The sequence below is a fragment of the Coenobita brevimanus genome, chromosome 106 (genome assembly GCF_032717465.1).
Source record: "Coenobita brevimanus isolate Jiangsu-jjx chromosome 106, ASM3271746v2, whole genome shotgun sequence".
NCBI classification, from domain to species: Eukaryota; Metazoa; Arthropoda; class Malacostraca; order Decapoda; family Coenobitidae; genus Coenobita; species Coenobita brevimanus.
In genome coordinates this window covers 13,013,143-13,038,548 of record NC_137059.1, presented here as the reverse complement: position 1 = coordinate 13,038,548, position 25,406 = coordinate 13,013,143, and the positions used below count along the sequence as shown (strand labels likewise).

At 41.3% G+C, this 25,406-nt stretch overlaps 1 protein-coding gene across 1 annotated transcript in view; it reads right to left on the bottom strand.

Annotated features, from left to right (window-relative positions):
- The window catches only part of LOC145416430 (uncharacterized), a 657,995-nt gene that overhangs the window by 4,059 nt on the left and 628,530 nt on the right, over positions 1–25,406 (bottom strand). Inside the window, exons 31-33 of the mRNA XM_080285378.1 lie at positions 25,028–25,054; positions 24,270–24,370; positions 117–198 (exon numbers count right to left, since the gene is read on the bottom strand). Of these exons, the coding sequence (XP_080141504.1) occupies positions 125–198; positions 24,270–24,370; positions 25,028–25,054 (202 nt within the window). The 3' untranslated portion in view covers positions 117–124. The remainder of the gene's footprint in view (positions 1–116; positions 199–24,269; positions 24,371–25,027; positions 25,055–25,406) is intronic.

Below are 25,406 nucleotides of genomic sequence, written 5' to 3'. Positions count from 1 at the left end.
AAGCAGGGGGTTGGGTGGAATGGAGTGAGGTGGAGTGTGGCGGGGTAGGATGGAGTGAGATGGAGTGGGGTGGGGTGGCATGGAGTGGTGAGAAGTGGGGCTGATCACACTGTTACCTGTACACTTAGGTACGTGGGGGAGGAGGCCTCTGGTGCCTGGGGTTGGTCACAAGTGACACGGAACTCAGAAGATCGATGGCTGCAACAACCACCACATCCACCCAGGTTACATATTAATCTTACTTTACATTTTCATTTCAAATCTTCCTTTTCTTTCACTACCTTTTTATTCTTCCACATTCCTTGCTTGTCACCATAGAATATTCTACAGAATACCCTAATCCTGGTTCCACAGACAAACATTTTAACTCTACGGCAAGAGCATTTGAACTCCAAAACTATTCTTGTAGGTAAAGAAAAGGTATGCAAAGTTACTGGACTAAAATCTCGGAACTAACTTCTCTTATAAAGTGGAAAGAGAAAGTTTTTTGCACAGGCAAATGACCACTTTTTTTTTTCTATCTATCTATCTATCATCTAATCCCATATCGCCCCATGAGGAGCGTAGGAGCCAGGCTTTAGGTTAATTTGTCTTGATATTTATTATGAAAGTGACCAGCCGCACTCATCCCTGAGTGGCATTACGTGAGCAGTAAACCCCAGCCAACCCTTGGATGTAAACCTGCACCGGCTCAATCCGATTGGAGCATCATTTTTTCCATTTGGAAAATGAAGGCTGTCCTATGAAGGGTGCAACTTTCTTCATACATCACAGCAAAGTGAGGGATCTAGCTGACACTGCAAGTCAGACGTCTTGTGTGCTCACGGAACGGAAGTATGGGTCTGTGACCATCTTGAAAAGTAGATCCGTAACCTTCTAGAGGAAGAAAATTAGATGTTTTAACTGCGCAAAATCCTGCCCTTGCAGGCCGGCTGGATGGTTATCGCCTTCCCTAAGGATGCAATTAAGATTTTTTTACGAGTATGTTTCTCAAGTGTCTAAGGTTCATGTGTTTGCTAGGGAAGCCTACCTCTGATTCTGTTGGCCTGTATGACAAGAGGAGAGGTATTTTGTTTCCCTTCTGCATGAGTGATCATTGCTTCTCTGTCCGAATACCCTGTGCATCCATTTCAACACAGCAACCATTTGGAAGTACTACACTGTTTCCTAAATGCTGCCATAGAAGTAAATCTGGAGGAAATCATTTCTTTTTTGTGATTATTACCTCTTATTGTATTCAGCACATTACTGTCTTATGCTGTAACAGTGGCCAGCACAACAGCATCCGTCAACAAGTTTCATTTAGGTTTGTTACTTTCTTGCCAGCTGTTACCTCTCCTCTCACAGCAGTGATTTTCCTGACTTGATTCTGTTTCGTTCAGTGCACTGATTACCAACTGGAACACTTGGAGGCTGGCTTGTGGCTATTTCCGAGACATCAACATAGGCTGTGTATTTTCACACCGCAATGCAGTTAGAGACATTACAGTGGTCATATTTTTATAAATATATATATATTCCAGTGATCCGGGTTCAAAGATTCTTCGCACTGGTGTGTGTGTGTGTGTGTGTGTGTGTGTGTGTGTGTGTGTGTGTGTGTGTGTGTGTGTGTGTGTGTGTGTGTGTGTGTGTGTGTGTGTGTGTGTGTGTGTGTGTGTGTGTGTTTAATTAAATGTTTTTAGATAGATAGATAGATAGATAGATAGGTACAGACAGATACACGAATATATTATATTTATATGAAGGCACATATACATCCAGCGTGTGGATTTTGCATTTCTTTGTCTGCACTGCTGGTATCTACACTAATACACATCTCGTGTTTTGACATATAAATTTAAGCCAGGTAGACTAACGATAAACTTAAAAAAATTAATTCCTCCTTTCAGATTGTTCATTACTCTTCTGTTCGTCAAGCATGATCCAGTGACATACCATGATAGAACTATCATGTACTGCACACAAGTTACTCCTATCCAGTGCTAAAAATCCCTTAATTATAATGAAATTATTCCAGTGACTAAAGAATCAAGATGAAAGCAATGACGATAAGTTTTGCATTCAAACTACAGGAAATGAAAGCATTGGTTTACGCTTCACTTACACTATGAATTAAGAGTGTGCTAGACTGAAAACATTAACTATGATAAGACTGCATCTACATACACCGCATTCTATAATCTGCTAATGACTGATCTCAGTCTTATTCCGATGTGAGTCATTCATATGAAATTCTTCACAGAAAACTTTGCATGGCTGCAACTGAAGGAAGAAAATATCTTAATACTACGGGAAACGATCTTGGTAAAAGTTTTAACTTTATACCTGACAGTTACTGAACAGGATCCAGTATGTCTGCTCAGAACTAAAAACAAACTCTAGCAAAACATATCAGCATATTAAGGTCTCTCATCCTCAAACATGTTTATCATGCACTACCTACATAAAAAAATGCTGAGCTTTTTATAAGCATCCAACAGAAACAATTAATGAATCAAATGTCTGAAACAACCTGGAACTAGGCAGCCAAAATATGAACTCTCTCAAATGACAAACACTGACCCAAACCAACTGATGCTGTGCATTATCAATGTATGATGTGAGGGACAGTGTCAGTGTGTACCTCTCCCATTCCAATTCTCAACATCTTGACGCAAATCTACTGACCTGTATTATTGTATCACTGTATTCCTAAATGCACACAAGGCTGGATGAAAGGAAGACATTTAGTTTGTTGCTGTGATTACCACATGAAATTGTAACGAACACTGAAACATTACTTTATTAGTTGTTTTCAAATGTAATAACATTCCTAGTGGCAACTATAAAGAGCGCTGAGACTAAGATACTCCATATATACTTTATACACCAATCCAGAACTATAAATAAAAGATGAATAAATTGCCCATTGACTAAACTCCATTCAGTGTAACAACTTGATATTTATTACCACCAAAACCTACACACCGGATTAGAACTTCAATACATCATTTTGCAGTTTTGATATATGCTGTACTTGTACACTGTACAAACATTTTTCAATAAACAGTACTAAACATGCAGATCAATCAATAATGCAATCATCACATATTTTTCTTATTGAAAAGAAGTGTATTTCCATTCTCATGCAAGTGAGTAAATACGAAATTGTAGTCATGCAGTCAGTGCTGAGTTCATTTACCCTTGAGGAAAAGAATGCCTGTTATTTTCTGTTTTGGCTACTGCCACTTTCATTCAGTTCTGGAGAAACTTTGCATACTCCTAGGGTTAAGGAACTACAGTATTTCCATCAACCCATTGAGTATAATTCTTAAAGTGTTTAATGCTTGACTTTTTATTTTAAGATTACGAGGCACCTCTCATACACAAGGGGTTAAACAATGAATTCTTTATCGTGCAGGTATATCATTTGTTCCTTTATCACCTTCAACAGAAATGTTGTACAGTACTTATCCTGGTGTAGCCTACTATCACTAATAAAAATTATGAGACCGACACACAGCTACCCCTCCTTTTGATGGCGTCTTACGCTCGGTAACATTGTAAACTTATAGCTTCAAACTATCGTTTGAACGCCTATATTAAAAAGAATACCTACCTCATAGGAAGCGTCATACCTACAAATCGTAATAATAAAAACAGTAATAACAATAATAATAATTATTATAATAATAATAATAATAATAATTATTATTATTATTATTATTATAACCAGAACACTGTATAGTTGTCCAAAGACAATTATGATAAAGAAAAACTTCCCACAACGACTGCCAACTAGAAGCTGAACTATAAAGGGACCCTAAGGCCAAGGTCACTGATTTTGTGTATGCCACCTTAGGTCATCACAGTCTATAAGTCCACCAAGTTTGGAAGCTCTAACTTAAATCCTTCATGGAAAATTAGGTGACATGTAGAGTATTCAGAAGTCTCAGTTTTTGACCCAGGGCGACCTCAGAGAATAATCAACTGATAAGAACCATACTCCCTTCCGGTCTGCGTCACCCTTAAGGCTCCTTTGTAGTAAAATTTCAGTTTCCTAGCTTAAGTGGCTCTTGAGACAGCGTGGCTGATTCACTTTTCTGTCCTCAGGATATAATCCGGAGATCCGGTTGATGGACTGCCATCATATTTGACCAAAAGAAGCGGACATTTGTCCGATTAAGTTGACCAAGTTTGAATGCTCTAGGCCTTTGAAAAATCGCAGTTTCAAAATAAGTATTATTAATAATAAAAATAGTGACAAAAACAAGAACACTTCCCATACGGATGTGGGAAGTTTTAATGAACACAGTAGACAAGTCATTTTGACATTATGATAAATACCATGGGAGCTCATTTTCTTAATCTGTACTGAAGTTTACCAAGGTTAAAGATTAATGCTGTTCGCATGAAGAAAGTATTTTAGATTAAAGTCGAACACAAACTGAGGGAACAGATTTGCATATATCTGTGCGGAGGCAGCTTGAAGGGGACGTGGGTGTCCACTTAGGTATTTGCTCCATCACTGTCCATCATTAACATTTCCTCACTACCATCTACATCACACACACACACACACACACACACACACACACACACACACACACACACACATGCTCTCGCGCGCGCTTGTTGTCACACAGGCACCTTCACCAAAAAAAAAAAAAAAACACCACCGCCCGTATATTAACATCATCACCCAGACGCCACTACCAAACACATGCCCTCAGCACCAACACCCAAACTAGCCAATGACCATCACCTAAATACCATCACTACCATTACTACCCCGACTAGACTCGATCATTGCCCTGTCATTGCCACCAGACATAATCACCAGTACTCAGAATCCGTCACTCGCCATCACCATTAACACCACCCAGACACTGCCATCACCAACAAAACACCAACAACACCACCAAACACCGCTATCATTACTTCCAAGACATCAGCAACACCACCCAAACGCAACTATCATCACCATCAGGCCATCATCATCATCATCTCAAAACAACACCGTCATTACCACCATGATATCATCAGCACCGCAAAGACACCACCACCATCACTAGTCAAACACCACCATCATTTCTACTAAGACCCCGTCACCATCCAGACATCATCAACATCACCCACACACCATCAACACCACAAAGACAGCATCAGCACCACCGAGAAACCATCAACAACATCCAAATACCATCAACATCACCAGGAAACCATCAACACCACCCATACACCATCAACAACACAGACATCATCCACACACAATTTACACCAAAGACATCATCCACACACCATCAACACCATTCACATACCATCAACACGACTCACACACCATCAGCACCACTATCCACACCACCCACACACCATCAACACCACCACACACCATCCACACCACCCACACACCATCCACACCACCCACACATCATCCACACCACCCACACACCATCCACACCACCATCCACACCACCACACACCATCAACACCACCCACACACTATCAACACCACCATCCACACAGCTACATACCATCAACACCACCACATACCATCAACACGACCTACACACCATCAACACCACCATCCACACCACCACATGCCATCAACACCACCTACATACCATCAACATCACCACACACCATCAACACGACCTACATACCATCAACATCATCACCATCAACACCACCTACACACCATCAACACCACCTAGGTACCATCAACACCACCATCAACACCACCTACACACCATCAACACCATATCCATACAAAATCATCACCACCCTTAAACAATCACCACAACCTACACGCCATCAGCACCACCCTAATAACAACAACATCCGCATATCGTCATCATCACCATCCACACATTATTATTATAATCACCATCCACACATCGTTATCATAATCACCATTCACACATCATCATCATCATCATCACCATCCATACATCACCACCATCAACAGATCATCATCATCATCCCCATCCACACATCATCACCGACATCACAATCTACACATCATTATCCTCCTCCTCATCATCATCATCACTATCCACACATCATTACCATCACACCATCCACGCATCATCATCATCATCACCATCCACACATCATCATCATCATCATCATCACATCCATCACATCCACATATTATCATCATCATCACCATCTATACATCATCACCATCATCACCATCAACACATCATCATCATTACCATCCACATATCATCATTATCATCACCATCCACACATCATCATCATCACAATCCTCACATCATCATCACCATCCACACAACATTATCATCACATCAACACATCATCACCATCCACACATCATCTCCATCCACACATTATTATTATCATCATCATCATCATCATCATCATCATCATCATCGTCATCATCATCATCACCATCCACAAATCATTATCATCATCACTATCCACACACCATCACCACCAACACATCATCACCATCCACATATCATCACAATCATCACCATCATCACCAACCACACATCACCATCATCACTATCCATACATCATCATTATCATCACCATCCACACATCATCACAATCCACACATCATCATCATCATCATCATCATCATCATCATCATCATCATCATCATCCATACATCACCAACATCCACACATCATTATCATCATCCACACATCATTATCATCATCCACACATCATCACCATCATCACATCATTATCACTATCCAAACATCATCACCACCATCATCATCACCATGCACAGATCATCACAGTCACCACCATCCACACATCATCATTCTCATCAGCAACCACAAATAATCACCACCATCATCATCACCATCCACACATCATCATCATCACCATCCACACATCATCATCACCATCCACACATCAGCATCATCACATCCACATATCATATCATCATCATCATCCACACATCATTATCGTCATCACCATCCACACATCATCATCATCATCATCATCATCCATACATCATTATCATTACCATCCGCACATCATCATTATCATCGATCATACATCATTCTCATCACCATCCACACATCATTATCACCATCACAATCCACATATCATCATCATTCACACATCATCATCATCATCATCACCGTCCACAAATCATCACAATCATCACCATCCACACACCAATATTATCATCATCGACATTATCACAATCCATGCATAATCATCATGATCACCATCCAAACTTCCCCATCATCATCAACATCCAGACTTCCATATCATCCTTATCACCATCCAAACTTCCCCATCATCATCACCATCCAGACTTCTCCATCAACATTACTATAGACACATCCTCCTCATCATCATCACTATCCACACATCATCATCACCATCCCAACGTCACCATCGTCATCATCATCATTCCGACATCCCCGTCACCATCACAAAATTACTAACATCACCAACACCCAATTAAACCACCATTGTTATCGGCATCAAGCTACCATCATCACCAGACACATCATCATGCACACTCCACCATCGTCACGAGAGAGAGAGAGAGAGAGAGAGAGAGAGAGAGAGAGAGAGAGAGAGAGAGAGAGAGAGAGAGAGAGAGAACCATTAATTCTCTACAGATGCAGATACGAGCACAACCACAAGCCTAAACTAACGACCATCATGATCTTGATATCAACAATAAAACTGGACTATCCAGATTCCACCACCACCATCATCGCCACTACCACCACATAGACGCATCCACCTAGGTATCATCAGCATTACCTACACCCCACAACCAAGACACCACCACAACCCACACACCAACAACAAGCCACTAACACCACCCACATATAACCAAGCCCCCATTACCAAGCACACACCACCACCATGCCATCACCAGTACCCACACACCATCACCACCTATACACCACCATCAAGCCACCACCACCACCCACACACCATCACCATTACCACCATTACCCACACACCACCACCACCCACACACCACCACCATTACCCACACACCACCACCACCTCCCACACACCACCACCATTACCTACACACCACCACCATCCACATACCATCACTAAGCCACCAACACCACTCACACACCACCACTAAGCCACCAACACTACCCACACACCACCATCAAGCCACACTCACCATCCACACACCACCACTATCACCCTCACACCACCACCAATCCACCACCACCACCCACACACCACCACCAAGTCATCACCACCACCCACACACCACTACCAAGTCATCACCCCCACCCACACACCACCACCAAGCCACCACCAACACCCACACACCATCAACAAGTCACTACCACCACCCATACACAACCAAGTCCCCATCACCATCCATTCACCACACCATCATGCCATCACCATTACCTACACACCATCACCACCCACACATCATCACCAAGCCACCATCACCACCCACACACTATCACCATTACCCACACACCACCACCATCCACACACCACCACCATCCACACACCACCACCATTATCCGCACACCACCACCACCCACACATCACCACTAAGCCACCAACACCACCCACACACCACCACTAAGCCACTAACACTACCCACACACCACCATCAAGCCACAATCACCATTCACACACCACCACTATCACCCCCACACTACCACCAAGCCACCACCACCACCCACACACCACTACCAAGCCGTCACCACCACCCACACACCACCACCAAGCCACCATCACCGCCCACACACCACCATCATCACCCGCACACCACCACTAAGCCACCACCACCACCCACACACCACCACCATCACCACCCACACGCCACCACAAGCCACCACCGCCACCCACGCATCACCATCATCACCACCCACACACCAACACCAACCTACCATCACCACCCACACACCAACACCAACCTACCAACACCACCCACACACCATCACCAAGCCATCACCACCACCCTCACATACCACCACCAAGCCACCACCACCACCCACACACCACCACCAAGCCACCATCACCACCTACAACCACCACCAAGCCACCATCACCGCCCACACACCAACACCCACACACCACCACAATCATCCACATACCATCACCCACACACCACCACAATCATCCACACACCACCACCCACACACCACCACAATCATCCACACACCACCACCCACACACCACCACAATCATCCACACACCACCACCCACACACCACCACCACCCTCACACCACCACCAAGCCACCATCACCACCACCACCAAGCCATCATTACCACCCACACACCACCACCATCGCCACACACATACCACTACCAACCCACCATCACCACCCACAGACCACTATCAAGCCACCACCACCACCCACACACCACCACCATCACCACCCACAAGCCACCACGGCCACCCACACATCACCATCATCACCACCCACACACCAACACCAACCTACCATCACCACCCACACACCATCACCAAGCCATCACCACCACCCTCACATACCACCACCAAGCCACCACCACCACCCACACACCACCACCCACACACCACCACCAAGCCACCATCACCGCCCACACACCACCACCATCACCCTCACACCACCACCAAGCCACTATCACCACCTACAACCACCACCATGCCACCATCACCGCCCACACACCAACACCCACACACCACCACAATCATCCACACAACACCACCAAGCCACCATCACAACCCACACACCACCACCACCCTCACACTACCACCAAGCCACCATCACCACTCACAAACCACCACCAAGCCACCATCACCACCACCACCAAGCCATCATTATCACCCACAGACCACTATCAAGCCACCACCACCACCCACACACCACCACCATCACCACCCACACACCACCACCAAGCCACCACCGCCACCCACACATAACCATCATCACCACCCACACACCAACATCAACCCACCATCACCATTCACACACCAACACCAAGCCACCATCACCACCCTCACATGACCACCATCACCACCCACATACCACCATCAAGCCACCATCATCACCCACATACCATCACTAAGTCACCATCACCACCCACACACCACCACCATGCCACCACCATCATCACCACCACCAATACACCACCACCTAGCCACCACCACCAAGCCACCATCACCACCCACATAGCACCACCATCAAGCCACCATCAGCACCAACACATCACCACCTAGCCACCACCACCAAGCCACTGTCTCCACCCACACACTATCACCACCACCCACACATCACCACCAAGCCATCAACACCACCCACTTACCTGTAATCTTCACCCTTTATACATGCTGACTTCAACCAGTAATACTGTGTTGTATATGAGTTCAATTCATCTCTTCTGTTTTCATAAACTGCATTAGAGTAATAATTTGGATGATGAGTACCCATGGATGGTGCAAACTGTGATTAGCAGCGTATATTGCCCATCATGTATCTTTTGTGTAGGTAATGGTACTATATTTAAGAAAAGGAGCCATTCTACCATTTTAGTTCTGACAACAGCTTGTAGGGTATACCCGTAATGTTGAGGTGTTACTAAACCAAAGCATCTGTGAGACGGAGGGGTTGTCTGTGTGCCGGGTTATCAATCTTTCTGAAAGCCTGTACGTGTATCAGTTTTGGATGATTAAGACTGGAGCGGAATGAAGAGGTGAAATTATGCTTCACATCATTGTGATGACATTTTCTATTTTAATCTAGCTGCCTTCAAACAATTTTCTTCGGCTTTGGAAAATTTTTTGAATTACATAAATGAATATGGCCTTCATTAACCCTTTCACAACAAAGGTTCTTCCTACAGTGAATAGAATCTTTTGAAGATAGCAATATATATACATATAGATAGATAGATAGATAGATAAATATATATCTATATATATATCTATAGAGAGAGAGAGAGATAAAGAGAGAGAGAGAGAGAGAGAGAGAGAGAGAGAGAATCACTGAATTGAAAGTCAGTTAATATTCTTTGTCTAGGAATAAGTGCCTATTCTCTAAGTACTGTACCTATTCGCTGATGTAAATTCGGTGTACAAGATGCATCCGTCACTTAGAAGGTCCATGGTGTGGTTGTTATGGTGTGATTGGCCTACCTCTGCCCATCACTTCTCCCTTATGTGCTTACAATAAATTAACTGCATCGCCTACTATAGCATTATCTTCGTTAAGGTACCATTAGACGACACTGTTTGGGTGAGGGAAATTCTAAGAATCAAAGAGTTCAATACACTCTTTATGAACTTTTACACTGCCCAAATCTTCCTCACTTGAACAAAATGCTCCAGATCAAGCCTGAATAAAATACTGAGTGTGTCCATGGCAGGGAACGGGCTAATAGCATGGGAATCATTTACCCCTCCATACCAACAGGTCCAGATCTGAGCTGAATGTTGGGATTTGACAGGATCACTTACTGGGGCTCTCTTCTGCTACATAGCCAACACAATCAGTCACTGATGCCATTAATGTGAGCAATTATTTAAAAAAATAATTGGATTTATTAAAAAAATCATGCTGGCTGAATATCTACACAACCTCCACATTATTATTATATAGTAAAAAATGTAATTAATGTGCTATTTCTGACTCCTGACGTAAGGCTGTAAACCATACAAAAATTATGCTTTAAGATGAGCATCTGAAACCAACTGATGCATGAACAGTATTATTTTTCATTTTCCCTACAAACACAGGCCATCAGTTTCAAGGATAACTTTTTCTACTTCCATTGCTGAAGCTGACAACTGTGCATTTCGGTGAAGTCATGTAACTACTAGTGTGAATGGAGGAAAGTATGCCAATAATTTTATTAATTCCAATTGTTTAAAAAGAAAAAATGAAGAGAATTAATTTTAGGTGTCAGTAAAAGTACCCTCTCCAAAGAAAGGTGAACTAAAGAAAGCCAGCATCAAGGTAAGTTCAATTTCAGTTGCCTGGAAACATTATGTTAAAAGATTTGAGGCTATAGACAGAGGAAATGGCAGAATGAGGAAGGTTGTTTCAGAAACGACAAGGAATTTTACGTGAAAGACTTTGATCACTGGTTACTTGTACCTCTTGCATCAGAGAGCTGAAAAGGAATAACAGCGAGGATGTATAACAGCCAGATCGATACTGAGTGCCCAGTGTAACTAAGGAGGGATACAAGCAGAATTCTGGAGTGCAGTGTGAGTGTGGCAGAAAAAAAGAGATACAACACTGCAACGAAGAGAGAAGAGTTGAAGAAAGTCAATGAGATGCAGGGCTGATGAGACAAAAAGCAATTTGACTCCACCCATTTAAAGAGCTGAATGTGGTGAGACCCCTGGAACACGCGTGCTATACTCCAAACAGGATGAGATAGGACGTTGTAGAAAATCGACTATTGGGCAGAGTTCAAGAAAACAGTGTTGGTTCACTACGGCCAACCTCTGTGACACTGATTTTGCAGAAGTGATGTGATCTATCCATTATATCACACATATGAAATAGATACCGAAAAGACAATGAAATGTGATGATACACTGAACTGTTTATTGTTGAAGATTATGGGGACAGCCACGCAAAGGAATATGGCAAGTAAAAAAGTGGAGGAAACAGATTTATGAGACGTCAAGAACAACATGGTTGCTTTCGCCCCAGTCGTAATAGAGGTTAGGTAGGCTACGGTATCACCTTGTGTGTGCGTTGTCGTGACTGCTGAGATGGATGCTGCAAGAGAGTGGATAAATGATGGATGGAACTATGACCATGAGTGGACGAGGCTAGATGTGGAGCTCACATCACTGACGATATTAAAGAACAGAATTCTGAACAACAGCTTTAGAAAGGGTCAGCTGCAATCTACAACAACAGCAATCAGAAAGGAAACATGAGACGAAGATTCAGACAGAAAGGGCTGAATTTATGAAGGGAGTTTGGAAATCAAATATTTATGTCATAGGCCTTTTAAAGAATAACTATAAAAGGTCTAGCTTAACAGAAAAGGCTTCAGGGAAATCCCCAAAACGAAGATAACGAAGCATCTGAAACGAATGTAAAGATATCATCAGTGAAGCACTCCTGATGGAATCCATACTGACACAGAAGGAGCTTCGTTGCATAACTTGGGAAAACAAAGTTCCAGAAGATAAATGACATGTGTATTAGGAGATTAATTTTCGACATCAACTGACAATAAAAACATGATGTGGAGAAGTAAGGAGCAGAGGTGACTATAAACTTTCTTGGTGTACTGACATGCACTTGATAGAGAACAAGTTAACCCTCTGGCCAGTGAGTGTGATTGTAGACTTCTTCACTGTGCTCTCAGTGTATGATGAATTTATTTCGTAAAAATCTTATCTCAGAAAACAAAGTAAGTTATAATAAATACCGCCAAAATGAAGTAGGTGCAGCATACGAATTAAACACATTGTAGACTTCATCATTATGCTCTCAGCGTATGATGAACTTAATTCGTAAAAACCTGATCTCAGAAAACAAAGTAAGTTATAATCATTACCGCTAAAATGAAGTAGGTACAGCATACGAATTAAACACTGGCAAGTTAAAGCCATCACCATAGGTCAAAAGGTTAAGCTGTTCTGTAGTTTTAAACAAAACTAGACATACAGTACATATACTACAAATTAGTTTACAGTACATATAATAATTATGTTGGTGCACAACTATGGTGATCTACAAATTCTACTGCAATCAAAACGGATAAACAAATGAGGTGAGAGAGGCCAACAAGAGGTCTGGTGCCTACCCGTTACACTAAAGTCTCCGTTTGGCCGACTAGAGAAAGGGCGAGGCGTTAGTGCGTGATTACTGTTTGTCTAGTTACAACTCCTGGATCTCTTAGTAATGTGGTAGATAGGTACTGTTGTTGGTAATTTAAAGGTTCATTATGTTTATATGCAAGTAAGGGTAATGTTAGAGCTTCAACTCTTGTACATATGGGTACAGAGATATTAGTAATAGACAAATGCTAGCACATAAAAGCATTATCATGTACCACACAGTATTCACTTATTCAGTAAACCCCCACTTTCACGAACTTGATCTTTGCATTAAAACTGAACATTCATCAAGCAATACCAGTTTCCCAAGTTCTGCGATTACGTCCAAGACATTATTGGACAGCAGCGGAGTTCAAATATCTGTACATCTATCAATTCAACTTCATCAGCTGACAAACACGTTTCAGTTCAGCATTTCAAAACGTCTTCTTTTTCATTTAACACAGGAAATCAGTATTAAATGACGGATAAACAAAATGATTTTGCTATGTAAAAAACCAATTTTAACTCCACTAAGAAGTTTTGGAGGCACCTAATGAAATACGACAAAGCAACACTTACAGACAAACAGCTGTGATCAGTTGGAGGACCATCCTGACACTGCCTTATGGACAGAGATATTGGACTGTGCTCTATAATATCATCAATCGATGGAAGGTGATGTTTCCAACGCACCTGCAACCTCACCTTTTTGTCATTTCCAACACAAAGGTTAGAGAAGTCTATGGTTTCCATACTTAGTGCTTCACTGTCAAATTTATGAACGATTGTTTAACTTGAGAAGGGGGTCAAACCCTTGAAAGTACCACCACATTCACCACACGTACATTTCATGTTCATTTTTTTTTTTATTTCCACTTGCCCCCATTCCACACAAAAACTTGGAGTGTTCACTTCAAGGATGATAAGAAACAGTGATTCTTTCTGTAGGCCCTGGCTGTATGTTAACGATACTGCAGGAGGCCTCCAGTGAGAAACTGTTCCTACCTCTAAGGCAATCTTAGATAGCTACGCCAGGCAGATCTGGAGCCAGCCAAGAGCCAAATTCAGTTCCAACTTCAGTTGGATTAATGCAAATGCTCGTTGTGCAGACTTGCCATCCTGAGATCTAGGGATTCAAGTTACCATTAGGGTCACGAGCCACTACATGGAAGGGGGGACAAAGACAAACTCTCGAAGGGGGGAGGGGTAAGGCCAGCTGCGTGCTGCCACAACCTCCCAAGTGAGGAGAAAATAGTGTTGGTTTACAAAATCTTGGCTGTGCACTCCTTATTAGATGCTTAATGCTAGCACTAAAGGAAATTATCGAAGGGAGGAGATGGCCTCCCTTGTCGTGGTATTTTTCTTTCCCTTGAATTGTATGTTCAGAAGCAGTTGTGCATATTGAGAAAGTAGAGTGTGAAGGGCAGCATACTCGTAAAGACAAATAGTCACATGTTAAACACCTGGAAATCAGCACTGGAGCTACTAAGAAAACAACAAGTCTGCAGTAGATCTGGTCAGAGCTGAACTATGAATAATTTTAGACGCAACTCTGTTTGGCAGGTGTAACTGTTTATAAATGATTTGCAGTTATAATGGACAGTTCTCATGTAATTGATAATTTCCCAGCTTAACTTCAATACCTCTTTCACTTATTAAAGGCTGTGTCCAAATAGTCCTTACGTTGGCCATGTAAGTCAACAGGACAGTAGGTTTGTTATGTTTAATAGAATACCAACCAATGAAGTAGAAAATAAGATATTTGGAATATATCCAATTTGTGAAGATACCGGACACTTTAGCAGTGATATCAAGAAATTAAATAACTGCCTTTGATACTGCATAAATCTTCTCTTACCCCCTGACAATACAGAGAAAAAACGCCACCCACATTTTGTTTTTAAATAATAGAACAGAGGAAGGAATAACAAATGAGTAAAAAAAATAATCCATACACCAGATTACTGGTGTCCTCTGTTCATAAAATATCTGTAACAGTTAGACTGGAACAGCTGTAAGTTGAAGTTTGGAGGGAAACAATTCTGGGGAAGAGAGTTCCAGAGAGATGCAGTTCGGGGAATGAAAGAATTCTGATAGGCAGAAGTTCTGCAATATGGTTGAGTGACATTCCAGTCATGAGTGCTACCAGATCCCCATGTAGCACGAGGGAAGGCATGGAGAGGTGGCACCATGGACGCAACTTCGTCTCAGCATTTGCCATAAAAATATCTGTAAAATAATGCAAGGGAGGCAACATTCCTTCTTACTTGTAGAGGAGGTAGTTTATTTGTAATGGCAGGGTTGTTAATAATTCTAACAGCTTTGTTCTGAATTTTGTCTAGTTGTTTTAATGCAACCTCTCCACATCCATTCCACAAGGGTGAGCAATATTCAAGCTGACAGTACAGTACACATGACTCTCATAAATCATTGCTAACTGCTCGTCAGTGAAGAAGTTACGGACTCTGTACAATAATCCAAGTTTCTTTGAGGTGGTTTTAGCAAGTGATCTAACATGAAACGTCCAGCAAAGGATACTGTTAAGTGAGACTCCGAGAATTTCAATACTTTTGGAGATGGGAATATTAGTAGCACTGAAGGTCATATACAAATCTAGCAATATCTGTCTATTAGTAAACTGTATATATTTAGTTTTACTAGCATTAAATGAGACAAAGTTGTTTTGTCCCCATTCACTGATCGTAGATAAGTCTTGATTTTTTTAGATGGCTGCATTGAGTTGAGAGTTAGAGATATTAGACTTTGTAAATGGGTGTCTGAGTGTGAATGAACTATGTAGTGTTGAGTCATCTGCATATAAGTGGCTGGGATTGTGGGTGACAAATAAGAGATCATTAATATGAACCAGGAACAGGGTTGGTGCCAGAACTGATCCCTGTGGCACGCCAGTGTTAACTGAGTGGAAATTGGAACATACATCATCTACTTTTACTCTTATATTTCTGTCACTGAGATATGAGGAAATCAAAGGAACTAAAGACGTTAGTCCATAGCAAGGGAATTTAGACAGCAGGGAACCGTGCCATACTCTGTCGAAAGATTTAGAAATATCAAGAGCTACTTTTAAACCCACCAGTAATATGACTAATTTTTTGTATATTTTTTGCCATCAGCTTAGGAGAGACATTCCAAAATTAAAGAGGTAAGCAAAGACTTAACTCCAAAATACCGAAGCCCGTCAATGTACGTGTTGACCACTTTAGCCCTCTCAGCTGAATCACATCAACATAGCATGCCTTGTAAAAAACTGCCTACACGTTGCTCTGCCCTGATTGTGACGTATATCCCTTCAAGCCAATGAAAACTAACCCCTACGACCATGGGTTGGGTGATCCGGCCACTCTGGGGGCAGGGGGGGTCACCCCCCTCTCGGCCCACCCATTGCCTGTTTCGTCATCTGTCACATAATAACCCTCTCTGAAGACCCTCCCACCCCTCTGTACGCCCCATTAGGACGTTGTTAGTCGAAGTTTACCACTCCCCCAATCATGAGGCCAATTCCATCCCCCTCCAGCCCTCCCCACCTTCCCCCCTACCTTGTATACCCCTACCTACTCTACCCCCTCCCTCTCTGTCGGCCCCATACTACCCTCCTACCCCCAATAAACCATCGTGTGATAGCGAGCACGCAGCTTGGCTTGCTCTCCCCCCCCCACGCCTTCCCTCCCCCACTCCCCCCACCCCCAACACATGTACACGTGCTTTATATATATTGCCTCGATGTTTTTATTTTTTTTCCTGTGCCTTTTCATAAGTGAACATAATAAATGCTTCTCTGTATACTATTCTATACATGCAAACACGTGCAATCACAGGCATCTGAGCCCCAGCCCCCCCACCACCACCCCTCCACCTCGATACATCTATTACTCCCCATACGTGAATTATCTCCCCACACCTGCAAACACACCTGCTTTCATGGCTGATATGCTAAATCACATAGATTTTGTTTGTTTCAACTAGCCAAATTGGTTGTTACCGTAAATGATCTCCCAAGGTTCAATGTACTCGTTGTGGGCCTTCTCCCCGATAGAATTTCATCTCCCCACACGTACATACACATCTGTTTTCATAGTAGTTGGTCAAGAACAAACTACAGTGCTCTACTTTGATGAGAAAAGATGGTTTTATGCAACCTCCATACCTACAAACCTTCTCCCCACAGGGTACTTTATCTCCCCAAAAGCAAGTAATCTCTCCACACCCAAAACACCTGTTCTCGAGCTTGGTGTGACATATGACATTGCAATGACCTATTTCAGTAATAGAAATAGTTATAAAAACTATGGGAGCTTTCAAAAATTTTGGGGGGTAACTATTTTTTTTTTCTTTAACTTTGACCCTCGATTGTGCAGTAACCATTAAGCCTAGAGGGGTGCTGATTGCACTGTCAGGTGTGTAAATTCTTCCTCTTTAGCCAGAACATACTGATTTTCCCCTTGGTGAAAGTCAAGAAAACACCCCTGCATTGCGGCTCAAGTGATGGACAAGCCAGGCCGAATCAAAGTATTTAGGGGTTAATTGAGCCCTTCATTCATAGTCTCCCTAAGTCAAATAAAATCATCAGATAGGAAGCACGAATAATATAACACACGATGTCATCGGACTGAAGTGGTAAAAGAGAATGAACAAAAAAGGACCATGTAACAAGAAAACTGCATTCCTTGTACTAATCCTGAAAAACTGTAACCCAACTATCCATCACTTGCAGTGTACAGTAAGCAGCCTCATAGTTCCGATGACACAGGAAAGGAAATAGTGAGCAAGGAATTCCTTTTCCTTATATTCACCCTTCAGCACACGAAGACGTGATTTGAGTCCTTTGGGATTTTCCTGGTCAGAAGCAGGGAGATGTGAACTGTGTTCAAAAGCAGTAAAATTCACCAAAAAATATGTTTTCGGCCGATTCACGTCAAATTTTAGTGCTTCCTAGCAGGCCAGTCTAGTGTCCAAAGTAAGTACTTGGCAACTCTCGCAGTCCAGGCATGGGGCAGAAAGAACCAGTATTCCACAGTATCTCACCACCAGCCAGATGGAAGGGTAGCACTCTGTCCCTCATCCCTTTAAACTTCCTCTATTTTCCCTGTCCCACCTGAGGCAGAAGCCACGATTGAAATATCGTTATTGCACAGTGCTTGCAAATATATTGTGAAGTGACCCTGTGTATGGAACATACATATATTGTTCGTAAAGTATTGGGGCCTGTTATCAGCCATTAGGCCCAACCAGGAGTCGTGTTTGCTATAGCAGGGTTTTCCACTCTGCATCACCCTGCCCCAAATAATGAGAGTATTTATATATATAGTGAAGCAAGTGTGTATATTGTGTGAAAGAAACAGTACCTGGATTAGTGAAATAACTGCGCAACCTTAGCAGACGTTATGTACTCCATAGAGGTACGCCATAGTAGGGAAGGGAATATAGAGGAGGTTGGGATGGAATCATCGTGATAGTACAGTTTAGTGTGAAATATATATATATATATATAGATAGATAGATAGATAGATAGATAGATAGATAGTGCAATGAGTGTTTGCAGAGAAATGTACTGTGTGCATTGCCTGAGTTAGCGCCAACATCGTGGAAGGATGAAAAGTGTCAAATACGCCACACAGCCAAATACTTGAATGAAATGTATTGAACTATTCTCAGACAGTGATAGATTACATATGGTACTGTATATAGCGCAACGAGTGTTTGTAGAGAAATACATTGTGCGCATTGCCTGAGTTAGAGTAAGCAATGAAAGGCGTCAAATACGCCACACAGCCCTGCAGCTGCACCTCCAGCATGACAGGGAATACCAGGAGGGCATCTAACCATGCGTCGTCGAGTAATTGATGATACAGTCCAGTTGGACTGCACACTACGCCATCGCCAGTAAAGGATCCCAAACCGGAGGAGGCTTAAGTGTGCCTTGTGTGCCCTGGCAAAGATGAGGAGGGACACAAGTCATATGTGTCTTGTATGTGATGTACCGCTTTGCATGGGTGATTGCTTCAAATGGTACCAAGCCAATCGAAGTATTCCCTAGTGACACACACACACACACACACACACACACACACACATATATATATGAAAAGATAGGATAAATATGCCATTTCCAGTGGACTTCTGTTTGGTAGGAATGGTCTGTTGTCATTGTTGATACGTCGCATCCAGTTGAATCTCAACTGGTATGTGTAACTGGACATTGTAATTGATAGGAATAGTTTGTTGTTGTTATGGTCGATTGAGTAGCATCCAGTTGAGTCCAAATTGGTAGGTATAATTGGTTTTTGTTGTAGTCAGTCTTACTCTGCTACAGAGCCAGGGGGGATCCGGTGAGCACCCTCTGCCCGTCGGCGGCCTTGGGATATTATTGTATCCGTAGCGTAATCAAATATCTCTTGTAAGACTATTTATTTCTTCTTTCAGCTGTCTGAAGGAGTTACAGTGATGATGATACGTTTTCTTTAATGTCTTACTTAATTCTGTTTTGAAAAATCCTTGCCTGAGGAATTTTCTTGTGATCTGTTGGATTCTTGTAGTAAAGTTTTCCAAATTTGTACTTGCCTTTGCGACCCATAGCAACTGAGACATGTACAGTATACACTGACGCTGGAACTCTAGGTATGTTTCCTGACAAATCTGGGTATGATGCAATTTCAAAATTATAATGATCTCTTTTATCATAGAATTTTGTTGATATAACTTTGTTTTCTATTTTGATATTAATTTCCAAAAAGCTTGCTTGGCAGTGGTCGGTGTTTTCATTATTTAATACTTGCACACACACACACACACACACACACACACACACTACGTAACTCCTCCTCTTCAAACCCCTCAATGGTCCTGCCAGTAGTTCAACACCTCTGGAGGAAGTGAGTTATCCATAATTTGTTGATTTGTATATTTACCTACTTCTATATTTATATATTTATAAATATTGTCATATACATGTACACATTTGAGATGGAAATAAGTACAGCTTCACTATCATTAGTTAGCAAAAAGACTAGTGGACATGTCCAGTTTCTAAGTGCACTATAAAAAAGCTTATGAACTTGTACATGTATACTTTGAATAAAACACAAAACAAACCTAGAGAGCGAAACAGGTTAGTGTGGACGAGGCAGAAAAAATTGACTGCACGCTAGGAGGTACATTGTTCTTTATCATCCAGGTACTCGGAATGTATTAGTTGCATCGATGTTTTGAAAACATCATGAGAAAGCATAATTCTACATCTGTACATGACATAAAAAAAAAAAAAAAAAAAAAAAAAAAGCCTTTGCGGGCATAATTTTTAGGTACAGGTGGGGGAAGAGAGTGTTTATCTCGCTTGCGGGCAATATATGCAGTACGCTACAAGGAGTATTTTACATTTGTCGTCCATTTACTCGAAAAGAATTGGACGTATCGATTTCCCGAAAGATCTACGATAAATCGCATAAAATTCTACGTATGTACATAAAAAAAAACAAAAAAAAGTAACATCTGCAAGAAAATTTCTTCGGTAGATCACCGTGAACAAAAATTCAGTTCCCTGTATTTTGGGGGGAGGCGGTGGCTCAATCGGTAGAGAGGTGGCCTGCAGTCCTGACGGACCCAGGTTCGAATCCCGGCTGGGGCAGGGAACAGTTTCAGGATTTGAATTTCATTAAATCAGGCTTTACTGATCTACCAGAAGACCCGCCGACATGTCGTAATAATACCCCCGCTAATACCAATACACCAGTCCTGCATGAGACAGCCCTAGCATGTATTCAATATGGACGGTGGGTATTAGCGCCGAAGTGGTGACATGTAGAGGTGTATGGTATGTAGGAGGACTGCTGGGCCTTGATAGCAGGCTGTGAAGCCTATGCCCTGAGTCGGACACATAAAAAAAAAAAAAAAAATTACTCTAAGTTTTGGGCTATTTTCTCGAAAACTAAAAATCGTATCAAAATGCCACGCACACTATTGGAAAGCTGAGGAAATCCCCCTTTATAAGATGTAATAACAATTAGAGGTATGATGGAAAACATTCGAGCTATAATGTTGGGAACTGAGATTGACATTCCCAAATGTTTATTCACACCGGCCTAATGTACTTTTATTTGTACGTTTCTGTTTTCTTTTTTTTTATTATATATATATATATATATATATATATATATATATATATATATATATATATATATGTTTGGGTGGTGAAAATAAGGTGATATATATATATATATATATATATATATATATATATATATGTGTGGGTGGCGAAAATAAGGTGAGAATACATGTTTCACTGGCGCGTGGGGGGACTAGCGGAGAGGGAGGGGTGGAATATTATCGTGAGCCAGAAAACTTACCGACTTACCGTGCGCGAAAGGTTCTTATCAAAGGACTCTGCTCTAGATTTTCCTGTGCCAGTGAATAGTAAACAGGAGTAAAGTAATAAAAATGATGATAAATCTGTTCAGTTAATCAGTTCGAAAAAATGTTAATTTACTCCTTCAGCCTGAGGACACCTTTATCATTATGTTTTTCCAACCACCAAATGGTTCTTTGAAGCTTAGGAAAGACTTCTTATGCCGAATGGGCTGGTGAGGGTTACATCTAGACCCTCTGGTTTGAGAATCCCTCCGGAGCAGAACACAATCACCTGGAGGTTGCATCTGTGATGTACAGAAGACGTCCTCAGACTGAATGGGTGTGATGGAAATGAGCCATTATGAATGATGATGATTTATATACAAAGGAAACAGTAAGCGAAGGGGACTTGTTTAGCTGAGTTTTGATATCGCAATATAAGTTGTGAATGTGCTCCACCATTCTAAGTATAATAAGTCCTCATTATATGTTGCCGCATTTTCATGTAATTTACTGATCACAGTAAGTTAGAAAACCTGCCTATTAAAGATCTATTGCTACCAGTAAAGCCGATTACCAGTTTCCCCCATTTCACAGTATTGGTCATATGAAAATGGTTGCTATATTTGAGAACAGACAAAAAAACATGGGCTTACTCTACTGTGTTCTTACCTTGTGTCCTCTTGTTGAAATATGAGAGATGTTAGTGAATAATGCATGAAGACAAGTGCCAAGAAAATGTCTTGCTGAAAGCCAAGAGAGGCAGGTTAGGTAAAATTTAATGCTTCCAATTATCTTCTTATTTTACTTCTTTATCGTGATGATGTTAACGCTGAATTATCTTTATCACTGCAGCATTATCCTTTTCTTCTTGTGTTCTATTATACTTTAATATTAAGTCTCTTTTAGCATGACAGCAAAAAGAAAGGTGGAAGTCGCACTATCCGGTACTTCACCTCTTCAGATCTTGATACCCAAAGTGGTTATCTTCTCTAATGTCCCTTGTGCAGTAAACTGATATAAATTTATGTTGACAGGTAATATAAATTATATAATCAAAGTTCTCCATATATCAAGGTTCCAAACGCCATAATCTTCGTGTGCAGTGGAGGTTTACTGTACTGTGTCTTACCAAAACTGATGTTTGTAGTCATTATGAACAATCTAAAAATTTATCACCTTCAAGCCCTGATCCCGCTAATTAATATTATTACATCCCACATGAAGCTACTTTATGGTACATGATACAGAGAATACAAGTTATATTTTCATGTTACCCGAGTTTTAGATTACTTTGTTAATATTAGGTTAATCAATATTTAATTACATTATTGTTAGCAATTTACATGCAGATTTCTTGATTTCCAAAAATCACTTAGAGATGAGACTTATTACACAGCTGGCACTTGAGGCAGAACAGAAAGGAATAATGTGACCAAAAAGCATTAACATAGTATCAGTTAGCCTCAACAACACAGTAGCAACCATATTTAATTCAACACTCCATCTTCTAGCACATAAGCAGACCCACTTATCATACGGACACATAAAACATGAAACTAGCAAACCTGACTAAACTTTATCTAATCCACTCAAACTTAAGTCTACTGAAAGTAATATTACTAGACCATAAATGGTTTGCCTCAATAAACCATGTCTAACCAAGTACGTGTTTCCCAGATCATATAATCTAATGAGTAAAATAACCTTTTAAGACTCTCATTATCATACTCCAATCACAAAAGTTTTTCAAAAAATAAAAGATAACCTGAAAGACAACAGAATGTGTTCCTGATACTGTCAAAACAAAAGACAACAGATTCGGTGCCTATTACTGTCAAAAAATCAATTAACCCCTTCAGTCTGATGACGTACCCGGTACTTCCTTCTTGACACCCTCAGATTGTTTTATTCAGCTTTGTGTAGACCCTTGGTCTTCGTAACCTGAATATACCTATCTGTAGGTGGCAAGGATAAAATATTAAAAACGCCCTTGGATAGAAGGGGTTTCATACAAAGTTTAAAAGCAAACGCTCCTAAATATACACTGGCTACCTCCTACTGCACTCTTCTGACAAAATATAACTCTCCGTAACTACTGATAAATCCTTAAAAAGTTTGTAGAAAATGAGTAACTGGTAAACAGAGAAGGGTTATGCTCACCCATGCTCTCGTCGCCGTACTCTGCAAAGTCATCATCGTGGGAAGCAAAGGAGTCGACGCTCTGGATAGTCTCTTGTCGCTTCATCATGGCCGCTAGTTGTCTGCAAAAGGGTATGTAGCCGGTGAGGATATTGGTAGTACTCTTAGTGGCATTGGAGATTTCGTAACACCCTTTCTTTGGCGATTTATTCTGCACACAACACCTCAGTACCATTAAGTAGGTTATTGATGTAAATTTCGTTGGTATTAAAGCGATGTCCATAACGCAGAACAGGATGCTGAGGTGCAGTATGCTAAAAAAAATCACTGAGTAAGAGGTGGTACGAATCCCTCTATGCCACTTAAAATACAGTCCAATACTTGAATATTATACGCCTGTAATGAGGGATCAGAGAAAACATGCATTTTAGTTTTAGAGTCAAGACACACTGTACAGGAAAGTTCTTTTTACTGTACTTTACCTATGGCTTAGGGTAGACAGGTGTAATGCTAATGATGAGGTAAAGAATATTTATTTAAGGCTAATATTAGACTACACTCACTACTCGGCAGTAATTAACAATTGACGTTATGTAAATGCTCTTCTTACAACTGATTTTGTTCATCATTGCGATCTTTATTCTCTCCTGAACATGAGTGCGTTATATGAGGTATTTATGTGCTAAAACGTTGTGCATGGGCTGTCCTTACTTTTACCTGACATTTGACAACTATATATATATATCTACACAAACCAAAACAACAGTACAACTACTTACACATGATACCATGATTTTCTAAATTCTCTGTAGGGATGCATGAAATTACAAAGAGGAATATTAACAGTTGTCAACAAGCAGCTGCAGCATAAAAGATTACACTACAACTACAGAACTAAAAAACATTACCTACAAATTATGTAAATATTTATGCCCAGTTTATGGTCCTAATATTTAGGCTAGATAGTAAGACTTTTATCTATAGTACTTTAATTTACATTAAGAGAATGCTTTGTGGGCGAGAATAAGAAGATATGGCCAAATGGAGGAGGAAGACTGAAAATTCGGCTAGAAGTGGGAAGAGGGAATGCAAGGAAGATTCTGGTGTCATTCTGGTAACCTCTCTCTTGCCAAAGCATTATTCTCAGATCAGACAACA